Raw genomic sequence first — 12,391 nt, 5'->3', positions numbered from 1 at the left:
TGCCCTTTGCCCCCAGACAACTGTCGCTCACGTGGTCCCATGGACTTGGATTCCAAACTTGCACACACTAAAAAGAAAACTTATCTCCACTAAGCACAATTATTTGAAAACCACACAAATTATCCCACAGGATCAAGTGGCCTTGGAACAGGTATAGATGGCAATCAGAGTCCAGGGCCTCACCTGGGTGGGGAAGGAGATACTGTGTAGCAGATAACGCCACTATGCCTAAGAAACTAAATAATTCACTGAAGTAATGGTGGCAGAAATCATAGTATGGAATTGCAATGCATAGAATGAGTTTCTTTTCATTCTATAGAAAAGCATTTTGCAATTCTCCATTTACGTATTGGTCAGATCTCTGTTGGTACAGATGGCATTTTTCAGATGCGCTCAAAAGTGATGGTGGTATTAGTTCCCACTTAAAAAAAATATGCACTGCTTAACACTGGATATTTCGTAGCCTGCCTCTTAATTTCATGAAGTATCCTTATATTTTTCTTCGTAACACACAAACAAACCAGAACACCTACACAAAGGGACAAAGGTCTTTTCATACAGTGATATCCTGAAAATACAGCCTTGCAAAATGACTCCACAGTACACATCCAAATCATTTGAACATGGCCACCTCTGTGCCAGCTGCTCGCTGCAGTGCTCCTGCAGGTCGGCCACCTACGAGCCCTGAGAATCGAGTGTCACCTGATCCTGGGGTTTGTAGGGAAAGGGGAGAATGCAGAGGAGAGTCTCCCTGAGCTCGCTGAGGTGTCAGTGAACGGAGAGGAGGAGAGGATGACCCTCATCATCTGTCATAATATTCTGTTAATGGCGTCCTTGGCTATAATTAGCTAGAGTAATGACTGGAGTCATTTCAGGGGAGTTAATAATTTAACTGTCCGTTTTTCTTCCCTGACCACTCACCAGGTCTACGCAAGCACACATAATATCCAGAGACACTGAGTGGGAACCCAATGCTAGTTTTTTTCCCCCCAGGTCATGGGAAATAATAGGCATTTAAATTTAAAATGGGTCCTTCGTGGTTCATTCTAAATCAGATGTTAGTGTAGCAGGCATTTCAGTCAGATGTCCTCAGAGGCTCGTTGTCTTTACGAGATCCCATTTAAGTACCAAAAAATAATAGGCTATCGACTTTTTGTGTTGGCATGGTCAATGTGGAGATTAGACTCCGGATTTGTTCTCCAGGGTGATGATTAGCTTGGCTTAATTAATGCGGCAGAAACTAGTTTCAGAGGTGTGAGACTGTCGAGATTTGTGGCGAATTCTGGGTGGGAACGCCAACACTTTATTTCGTTATTCAATCCAAGTTTGCTAGATGTAGCCAGGCTTCTCGATGAAGCAGACTGGAGCGAAAATCTGTCTATTCAGAAAAGATCACTAAGTCATGTGTCTACGTTCAGCAAAACACACAGCGATGTCCACTTGACTTGAAGCTCGATAATTACGGAATTCTATAACGCACAGCACAGCACTAACTAACATAAACTGTAACTAGTTATATGGCCACAGAATAAACACACTTAAACAATGACATAAAAGATTATCCACAGATATCGGTCCGGAGGCTGTGAAGAACAGACGTGGAGCCTGACAGCGCCTTAATTAATATCCAGAGGCTTCGGGCGCCCCTGTAGTGTAAATATCCTTCTGTATGGGGGGCAAGCATGTAGCACCTTAGTCTGCGGAGGGGTTTTGGCTCCAGTGCCCTTAATGTGATTGTGGACAATGGATATTTGATTTTTAGGGGGTTACAGGGTGATTCATCTGAGTTGCAAGTATTAAAATAATATATGAAAACCACTAATATTCTTCAGAGGGAGGGACTCATGTGCAAAAAATGTAATCAGTTGTCAGTAAAATACATTTGTAAAAAGCAACACAACTGAATGGATCCCCTGGTAGCCGTATACCACTCTCTTCTCAAAGCAGCTATAATAATTTTTTTAATTTCTGGGGAAAATGGCCGTGATATTGATGTTTGTGTTGTTGTATTGAGTAACTGCATAATGTGGTTTAATTATCCTCTGCGGACTGATTATTATTTGCTACCTAGGCCATTGACAAGTAATTTACTCCTCTAGCTGGAGGTCCTCCAGAGTCATTACTAAACACATCACTCACTGCCATCACTTTCTCCTTTTCTGGTAATTTTGTTTCACAGGACAGTAGATTGACATCCCGCCCCAGAGAATGTAAATAAATGTGTAGGAAAGTCTAAAACAGCAGGGTTGAATGGAAATGTTTAAATCCCACCCTTAATATCAGTTTCTGTGATGCTTATGTTCTTATGAAAACCGTAATCCCTTCCAAGGGCTTTATCTGTATTTGATACTTATAGCTGGTTCTGTCCTCGGCATGCAAAGCCGTAAAGGACCAATATGATAGAGTTACAGATACAAGTCAGATGGTTCCTCCAACTTTGTGTAAAAATGAAAATAATCCTTTTCACAAAGTAGAGCAAAAGTTTCAATTCTGCAGAACACAGTGTACAATTATAGCAGAAAACTGGGTTGAAATATGTTAATTGTAAATATCCTTACATTTTAAGGCAAGAGCAAGTAGCTCCCTTTCTCTGGCCACTATGTAGCATTCTTGTAATATACTGACAGTGGGAAAGCACATGCAACCCAGGGTAGAATAGCGGTTGCATTTGCAACCTCTACGCTGTTTCTTTGCCTCAAAGCTTTTTCACGAGCAGTGTGTGTCACAAGGGGTGTCACAAGCACAGTATTGTGAAATAGGAAAATGCTTATTATCAAATTGAACACGATTGATATTGGTATTGGGTTTTAAGGCTATCAGATGTCCCACACAAAAACACAAAAATGATAAGCTGATATGATGTAATTTACATGGAACTGCTGTGTCTATGTGTGAGCACACCTAAACAATGCACCAGCACGCCAACTCGGGCACATAGGGCCTTGCTCAGCATCCACCTCCTACATATTTATGTATATAAACTTGCTATTGGGATTAGGAATATAAAAATTACATAAAATATTGAAGTGAATTAAATATTAAGTATGTTCTTTACTGTGAGTGTCTCTGTGCTTGGGTTTGTCATTGTTAGGTGTTATCTCTTGACGGTCTTAAACCTTTTTTCAGTTTGAACATCCCTCCAGCAGATGTCAACAAAGTGACGATAATTTAAATGAATGATGCTCATAACCGTGTCTGTTATTTTATTGCACGGAGCACACTCCATTTGGATCAGTCATTTATGTTGAATGTTTCATGTTCCTCCGGTTAGATGCTAGAATGATGTACGCAATGCATGACAACAATATACAGGCAGATTTTAAGACGCCTCCCGTGGTCCTCCCTCAATCTGCCAGTGGAGGGGTGCGGCCAGACGTCAACCTTCTGTACACTGTGGGGCAGGTGTGCCAAGATTCAGAGCACGGCCCAAGGTGACAACACACCATTTGATATTTAGTCTCTTTCTAGTTTAGAACAAATTAAAGAAGTTTGATACCAAAGTAAGGGTTCTTAATTAGCATTGAGGAGTCTTACTTTATTTCTGGGGGAAATTAAAATGAGTGTGTTATTCCACTGAATGAAGTAATGCAAAATGTATTATTCATAAACCTTCCACAGCAGCATCATTTTGGGACATTCCTTATCAATAGCATATGCAAAGAAACATTACAGGAAACCAATTTAAATAGTGAATGAAATTATTCTCATACAACTTATCCAGGCTTCGAAAACCATGTGGTCCATTATGTGTTGAATTTGCCTTTTTCAGGGCAATATATCATTACATAACTAGGGAGAAAATGAATTCCCATACAAATTAGTGGAGAAGCATGCTACATTGTAAGACAAGGTTGCATTGTAAGTGTTTCAAACATACATGTAAGCATACTGCGTCCAGTCTCTAAAAATATATAAAACTTTACTATTCTAACGTTCACATCGCTAGAACATTTAATCAAAAAGCAAACTTTCTATATGTTTGTTACATATGAACAAAAATGTGAGCTTTATACTTAAATGATGCTTTTAGTGATCTCAGGTTCAAATTCAGTTCTGGATAAAAGACAGAGATTCAGTGAAACGTGTAAAATGTTTTTATATATATATATCCATGCTAAATGGCTTAGGCTTCCAGTTAGACAAGCCTTTTTCTTCTTAGAAAAACATGTGCTTTGCGTTCCTCGCAATACTTTTGCATTCCCACGCAATAGCTTATATTTTGCTTTCCCTCACAATCCTTTTCGCGATCCCACTGCTCTTGGTCTATGTGCCACCATGCCATGCCATGGATCAGCTCATAGAATTGAATATTGATCTTGGCATTAAATATGTGGATATAGTTTTTTAATTATCAGCATGGCTATGTAATCAGCAAAACTTAAATGAATACTTAGAATGAGAGGGCTCACTAAAAGAAAGCATTATAGTAATCTGCAGGATGAAATGAACATATAAAGTGATGTGAGAGCTGTGAGTTTAAGTGTGTTTTGTAGTCCTTTCAAATCATTTGCATTGGCAAAATGAAAGGAATTTTTGGAATGGTGAGCATAATGAAATCACTAAATCTTAAATGATAATTGCTGTTGGAAATGTGCAGGAGGTTTGAGAAGTAGTGTGTCTTTCCCATGGTTGTTTGTAGAATAGTTGCAGCCAGTGTTTTAGCTGCCTTGTATGACGTGAGGGCCAATCCACCAGTTCATAGAGATCCCAGTGATGACCACATCATTAATGTAGATTGAGAACAAGAAAGGGCCTAAGGTGGAACCTTGAGGCACACCTTTATAAGATGGTAAGTGGTTCTGACATCATATTTTCGGTCTTCACCCAATAGGTCTATTGAAGCAGCTACACAGACCTGCTTGTTTTCCATGGTGGTAATGATGTCGTCAAGGACCTTCACCATAGCGGTGGTACAACCGTGGCCTGTCCTAAACCCAGACTGCAGGTCAGACAGAGTAAGATTAGTTTAAGAAGTAAATTAGTTGTTTATGAAGCAGTTTATCTATGACTTTGGCCAAGCAGGGCAAAATGGAAATTGGTTCGGGTCAGAGCCAGTGCCTCCTTTAAAGAGGGGAAGAATCGGGGCAGATTTCCAATCAAGGGGGAATACACACAGTTGAAATGGTATTTTAAACAGGCCCAAACAAGCCCATCAGATCCAGCTGAGTTGTTTGAATTTAAGTTCATCCAGGACTTCAGAAACCATAACAGGTTGAAAGCAGAAGCTGTTGGTGAGGGTGAACGTTGGGTGATTAAGTCGGAGTGAAAGATGTGTTAGTGTTATGGGCAGCTGCATCAAAAACGACATGACTTCATGAAATGGTGGTTGAAAAACATGGCTAAGCGTTGTTTACCAGAAACAACAATGTCGCCACATTTCATAGAGGTGGGTAGATGAGGAGAGGCAAGTTTGTTTTCCATGGACTTGACTGTTTTCCAGAACTTCTTGGTGTTGGCTCCACAAGCTGAAAATCGTTCTTTAGCCAGTAGGGGGGAGAGCTGAGGTCCCCAGAACGGCTGTTTAGCAGAGGCTGGTCTGTGGCAAACACTAAGAGCTGTTAGTGTGCGGGCTGGAGCAGAGGCTGATCTGTATCAAACAGAGACATTGAACAGGAACAGTTCCAATTGCTTGGCAAAAGACATTGTAACCTGGTATTTGAATTTCCAGATTTCAGACACTTTTCTTTAACCACGATTCAGAGACAGCCAGAGCATCAGGGTTAGCAGTGTTTACCCAAGATTTGAAATAATCAGGTTGTGGCAACAAACTACGGATGTAGTAAAAAAAATGTATACAGTCTGTATTTTATTGTATGGTTATTCATTGGCAATTGATTGTTTGTTCATCATTTATAAACTTAAATAAAGTATAAAAAGTATCCGCTTTGGGGCTGCAGAAAATCTCAATAAACTGGTAAAAGAAAGGCATAGTAAATACATTAGTTATTCATCTTACTGGGTTGTATGGCGTTTCTTATTATCTTTATAAATAAGTAAGTATACATTTATACGCTTATATGGGTTTTTGACATCTTTATTGTCTATAAGCCTGTGTGTTATGCATGCATGTGTTATGAATTTACAACATTTTTTAAGTGTCTTATAAACTATTTGTAAGTAATCTACTAATGTTGTCTAATGTCTTGTGAGGGCTTGTACATATCTCTTGAACCATTTGATAATACCTTGTCAATGGTTAATAACATACCTTATTATTATGCATTACCGAATTTAGTACAAGAGCCCAATGCAAACTCTGAATTTGTGTGATGGACTGTATAGTTGCCAATAACATGAAAGGATCTTCTCCAGTCTGATGAGTGTTGTTTAGTGGTGCGACAGGCCCAAGGATGACACGAGTAGGGGTTAGGGGACATTCAGCAGCAGATGGTCCAGCAGTTCCTGTCTGTTTCCTGGCACTGAGGCAGATGCTGCTGGTATCAGTGGACTGTATTAAATCGGCATCCAGCACTCTAATCCCAGAGACGATGCAGATTGTTTCCTGTCCCACGCGTGTCCTATCTGGCCTTGAGGGCGACACACTGCCAGTGCCAGAGCTAGGGGTAGAGACATCGTGGCTGGGCAGGCAGGAGACAGGCCAGGAGGTGGTGAAGTGTCAACACTCACAGTGCACGGCCAGACATTCAGTTAAACAGACACACCAGATCTAACATGGCTAATCTTAAAAACCTTAAATGGAATTACTCACACTGGAGCATTTTTTTTTTGCCACATTGTTTTGTGATTGATTATAGATTAAAAGGACCATTTGGTTCATTTGTTCATTTGTGTTTATTCCAAACAATGAAACCATGACCTGTGACATAACTGAAGTTCAGTTCAGTATCAGATGTTTAAAGGGTGAAACCGGATTGCCCTTGACATTAAGAAAGAGTGTAACACATTCCTTGAGACGGATGTGCTGCTTCCTGTTGTGTGTCTCCCTCTAGTGGAGGTGTAGCAAAATGTTCAATGTCCATTGTAAACACATCAGTGGTACGTGTTAGAAATTTACATCAACCGTGTTCCTTCAACAGCCAGTCCACTCTGGAAAAATCTGGGGATATCTCTATGGAAATGGTGTCCATGGTGTTACATTCATTTAAGTGAGGGATTTGAATATCCTGCCTAAACACAGGTGTGCATTTGTGTGCCCTCTGCAAACAGGTGTGTGTTTTCCCTGCTTCGTGGATGTGGTGCCAGTGAAGAATGAAGATGGCCTGGTGATCATGTTCATCCTGAACTTTGACCTTGTGGACCAGCGTGACTTCCCAGTGACCTCTTCTCCCAACAGAGAGCTCAACCACAAACTGCACATCCCCTGGCTCTCCATTGGTACTGCAGTCTACTGCTTTAAACTGTCTGGTTGTCATGACTGCTGGCTTATTTGACATGCAAATGTTATTTACGTGAATCAAGACTGAGTGGTTACAGAGCAAGTGTCTGACAAGTCAGCGTTAATCAACGAGTAATTCTGACCATCTTCCGTAGATTTCTGTGTATCTTATGTTTTCTTTCTCTCTCTTTCTTTCCTTCTTTTCTCTCTCTTTCTCTCCTTCTTTTCTCTCTCTTTCTCTCCTTCTTTCCTTCATTCTTTCAGCTCGGCGGCACCGGTTCAGGCTGCCGTTGCCTCTGCTGCGCTCTCTGAGCAGAAGGCACTCGCTGCAGGACGACACAGAGTTTGGCCTCCCCTCCATGGGCCACGAGTCGGTGACGCTGGACAAGCTCATCTCCCTCCCGGAGCATCGGGAGCTGGGGGCTCCTCCTCCGCCGCCTTTGCTCCTGTGGGAAGAAACACCCCAAAGTGCCTCCAGAACCCCCCAGCGTCGGCATCATCATCATCATCATCATCATCATCATCAGCCGCCGCCGCAGCCACGCTCCCCAGCCCTGCGCAAACCGCTCTCCCAGGGCCGCTCCCAGTCCTCCCCGAGACTGCACTCCCTGCGGCCGGAGGACCTGGCCTCCTCCAGCGTCAGCCTGAGCCACAGCCGCTCCTGTGAGAGCCTGTGCAGCTCACAGCCCTCCGTCTCCCCCCGCCACCGTACCTGGGACGGCCGACTGCCCTCACGGCCCAGCAGCACAGGTCAGAGGCCACCACCACCGCTGGGGGGGTGGGGGGGGGTCACAGCTCAGATATCTCCCAATTCATGTGTAGAACTATAGAAGTCATATAAGAGTTGGCATGGTATACTTATACCTCAGTATGCGTGTTCATAGACGTTTCGCCTGCTGTGTAAAATCCAAGGCTTATGCCAAAATGACGATGTATTCGACTGAAAAAATACTTTGTCTTAAAAGGTGTAAGGACCTCAATAGAACAAACAAAGGGACAAACGCTTCAGGCTTAGCCCGAAACGTAGACATATAGAAGGAAATGCACACAGGCAAGCCTGACGCTCCTTTCAGGTATGGAGCTGGGAAAGGTCTTGGTAGGGATGTGGATATCAGTGGGAGATGAGTAACGCAGTGGGATGATAACAGGGATGATGTCTGTAGAGATGGGACAGTGGAGAGAGAGAGGGAGAGAGAGAAAGAGAGAGAGAGTCAGATCGAGAGAAAGAGTTAACTTTGAAATTTGAATCCACCCCCTGAGATCTCCACCCTACACAGCAGCATCCTTCTCTTCTTTTGTATGCTGGTGTTTTCCGGTTGAAGTGCAAAGCGCCTCCCACACAGCCTATATAGATGACGCAGCCCGGAGAGACAGAGAGCAAAGCAGCATGTTTAGCGAGTGCGTTGAGACTCACACACAGGGAAAGTGAAAAATAGAGGAGGTAGAGAGAGAATCAGAAGTTTCTTTTATTTGATTTGTGTGGCAAAGGGTACTTGTCATGTATGCTCCCACAAATAACTTCTCTCTCTCTCTCTCTCTCTCTCACTCTCTCTCACTCTCTCTCACTCTCTCGTTCCCTCAGGTACTGTGATCAATAAAGCCGGCATGCGGAACTCCACCTCAGACTCCGACCTGATTCGCTGCCGCTCCTTCAGCAAAAGCCAGCAGAGCTTCGGCGACTCCAAGCCGGACCCCTGCGCCACCCTCCCGCACAGCGAGATTGACATCATCGCCCCGTGCAAGCTCGTAGACCGCACCCACAACGTGACCGAGAAGTTCACTCAGGTGAGTCCGAAATGAGGCGTGTGATTGGCTGCAAACACTACCGCTGTGTGGTGTCGTTTGAATCAGCGGGAGATGGGGTAGACTGTGGCGTGGCTATGAACAATCAGCAGGTGATGTTGATTGTGATTGTGAAGTGATGGGGACGGTCATTGTTTCTTCTTTGGTGGTCCAGGGGCAGAAAGAGAAAAAAAAAATGACTTTTCTCAGTGGCTGTTCTCCTCAACCTTTCCCTTTCTAACTCACAAATGGCTGCTTCAGTTATACAGTATCACCAACCCTAATCTGTGAGAGCACTTCTTTTCACAAATCCTATCACTGTGCAGAAATGTGGGCCGGCTGTTTTGGCCATGCCTTTTTGTTACGGTGTTTACCACAATATTAGGGTCAAGGTTGTGCCTGGTGGGCCTGCAGTGCTTCATGCCAACTGGGCACAGTCCAGCCCTATGGATGTGCACAGCCACAGAAACCCATGCAGAGCCAGAATAATCCCCGGTAGGGTAGGGCACACTCGTGTCAGGAGATCACATGCCATCTCAGTTACTTGCCTCCTCTGAGTGGATGATTACCAGCAACATTATGCCAGGGGGATCCATAACTATAGCCCATTTATCATTACTGTTGCAGATTTAACTCGCCATTATAGAGGACGACTGTTGTTCCCTTAGGGGTTTACTGTGAAAACATGCAGGTCACTCCACTTACTGCACTGAGTGACCAGACAATGAGTGACATATAATGTCACTGTGTCACCTACTGTGCTGAAGGATATGTTATCTTTGCATGTTGTAACGTGTTTCAACCTTATCACTTCTCAGAGATGTTCTATTCGGAAACTCATTATGCGTATCACTTCTCAGAGATGTTCTTCGGAAACTCATAATACGTATCACTTCTCAGAGATGTTCTTCGGAAACTCATAATACTTTTGCACTGCTGGTTCTGGCAATTTGAGTGGCCATTTGTGTCCCTAGCCATTGTACTGTCTTCAGAGAGCAAAAGAGGATGGTGAGACAGAGACAACGGCCTTTCCGGGGACCTTAGCTCTCCCCCCCTAGTACTGACTGTTGTCTCGGTGAAGATGTAACTCCTGGGGAACGTTCAAGTGAGTGTGATTGACTGAGGTGTAGCTCCGAGGCACGGGGCCGTTGATTGATTCCCTGGGGAGAGCAGCACAGCTGTGCAGAGGAGAGGAAGCACGGCGCCGAATCGACCCGCAGCGTAACCGGCGTGTCCTTGAGAGACGCGCACACACTCGCCCTTCCCTCGACACAGTGCAACCTTGAGCCTGCATGTCAGAGGAGCCTCTTCCAAAGCAGACACAAAGTTATGCTTTCATCCAGCTCCGCTTCCTGTTGCCATTTTACTTTGTCCCTTTTGAGCTTGGGTAAGACACCGCTATTCTCTTGTTGCTGTTGAGCAACCCTGATTTACATATCCGTGGCCATTAAGCATAAAGCGTTTATTCTCACCAGAGAGAAAGCGTTTGAGTGAGAGTGTAATTACTTTTTTTTGCCTTCATTAATGTAAACATTAAGCAACAAAAAGGCGCCCAGGCTCCTCCTGATGATGTACCGTCCAGCAGAATTTGCAATTCCAATATAGCCCACCTGCTTTTATTACTCCTAATTAGTCTGAATGGCTGAGTCAGGAGTTTCCTGTTGGGCCTGCTGTCTCCAGCAAATACAGGGGGGCTTTCCAGGAAATTAGAAATTAGAATAGAAGAACTATAAAAATGAGATAGCGCCGAGTTGAATTTAACCCCAGGTGTTTTAATAAAGCATAATCACAAGGCTCCATGGTTATCAATTGTAAGTGTTATGTCTATCTAATACTTGCTGAAAGGACAATAAATGTTTCACTGTACCACGTGGAGACCTCCTCCCTGTGTCGTGTATCTTCAGTGTGTGAACCTCACTGGCATCAGCTGGAGGGTTAGGTGAGTGTGTCATGGCCGGGAGGAGGAGAGCGAACAGGCGCAGGGCGGCGGCTCGGGCTGATGGCCTCTCCAAGTTGGGTAGCGGTGCCTGAGGGGACCATGCTGTTACTGAGAATGAGAATTGATGGGACATTCCAGTGGCTGTGATGCTTTGGGGAAAGATAGGGGACCTTCGAAAGCTCTTCTCTCGGTGTCTGATGTGCACCCATTGTCCCATTCCCACTCCTGCAGCCCCACTCCCACCCACCCACCCACCCACTCACCCACTCAGCCCTCCCCAGAGCCCTGGCACAGTTCTGCCCAACATCACCTCATTAATCACCCTGTCGTTCCCAAGGGACTGGATCGCACATGTGTCAACCTGCCCTTTTGTGTCTGGTGTGTGTGTGTGTGTGTGTGTGTGTGTGTGTGTGTGTGTGTTTGTTTGTGTTTGTGTGTGGGAGTTTGCAGTCTGTGTTGACAACATTGTCGTTCCCTAGTTTCCCTTTTGTTTATCTTTCTATCCTTTGTGTAAACAAAGTTTCTGCTGTATGCATCCCTGTTGTCGCTATACCGCACGCACCGTATTGTGACCCGGTGCCGTTATCAAGGGCAAACTCCCAATAACTCATTCATTATGCAGGGCCCGGACAGAAAGGTGCCGACAGGGGCTGTCGTTGAGCTAATTGTGTGTATGGAGTTTATGTGTGTATGTGCCGTGCATGATGGGTAGAGCCTGGAGGTGGCGTTGATGAAGTTTCGTGTAAACACCCGGCGGGCTTGTTACGCGAATCTCTCCTCCGTCCTCCCTGCCTGGTCCACCTGCGTAGCTGGAGGGGGATGACAGAGCCGCCATGATGCTGCCAAGGAGTCCTTGTGAAGCTCACGGCTCTGATGGATCACTCGCTGCCCACTTGGCCATATGGCCCGGCTTCCTGGCTTCAGCGTTAGTGATAGACGTTTATTCACAGCACTGCCAGATAGAGAGGGGGCTGTTTGAAGTGATTCTCATTCTGGTGGTGGGGGGTGTTTGTGAGGCCAGAGAGGGAGGAAGGGCCTACAGCAGGTTTTTTTCTGAAATGGCTGCCATGGCACTTAGGTTAGACCCACACTTCAGTCTGGAAGGCACAAGAAAGCAACCACAAAGCGAATGTGAGAAAGCCTCTCGCGACTGTATGTGGGATGAATTAAGTGATCAGATTGTTTTTCTGGGGAAGCCCAAGTTATCTCAGAGAAGCCCCTGAGAGAAAATCCTCCCACTCTCTATTTTTCTCTCGTTCTCTCTTGTTCTCTCTGTCCCTCTCTCTCTCTCTCTCTCTCTCTCTCTCTCTCTCTCTCTCTCTCTCTCTCTCTGT

At 44.5% G+C, this 12,391-nt stretch overlaps 1 protein-coding gene across 1 annotated transcript in view; it reads left to right on the top strand.

Moving 5' to 3' along the window:
• Positions 1-12,391, top strand: part of kcnh2a (potassium voltage-gated channel, subfamily H (eag-related), member 2a) — a 40,665-nt gene that overhangs the window by 7,591 nt on the left and 20,683 nt on the right. The window contains exons 3-5 of the mRNA XM_042703725.1: positions 7,168-7,335; positions 7,601-8,086; positions 8,919-9,121. Of these exons, the coding sequence (XP_042559659.1) occupies positions 7,168-7,335; positions 7,601-8,086; positions 8,919-9,121 (857 nt within the window). The remainder of the gene's footprint in view (positions 1-7,167; positions 7,336-7,600; positions 8,087-8,918; positions 9,122-12,391) is intronic.

The sequence above is a fragment of the Clupea harengus genome, chromosome 25, assembly GCF_900700415.2.
Source record: "Clupea harengus chromosome 25, Ch_v2.0.2, whole genome shotgun sequence".
NCBI lineage: Eukaryota > Metazoa > Chordata > Actinopteri > Clupeiformes > Clupeidae > Clupea > Clupea harengus.
This window is presented reverse-complemented; position numbering and strand designations above follow the sequence as displayed.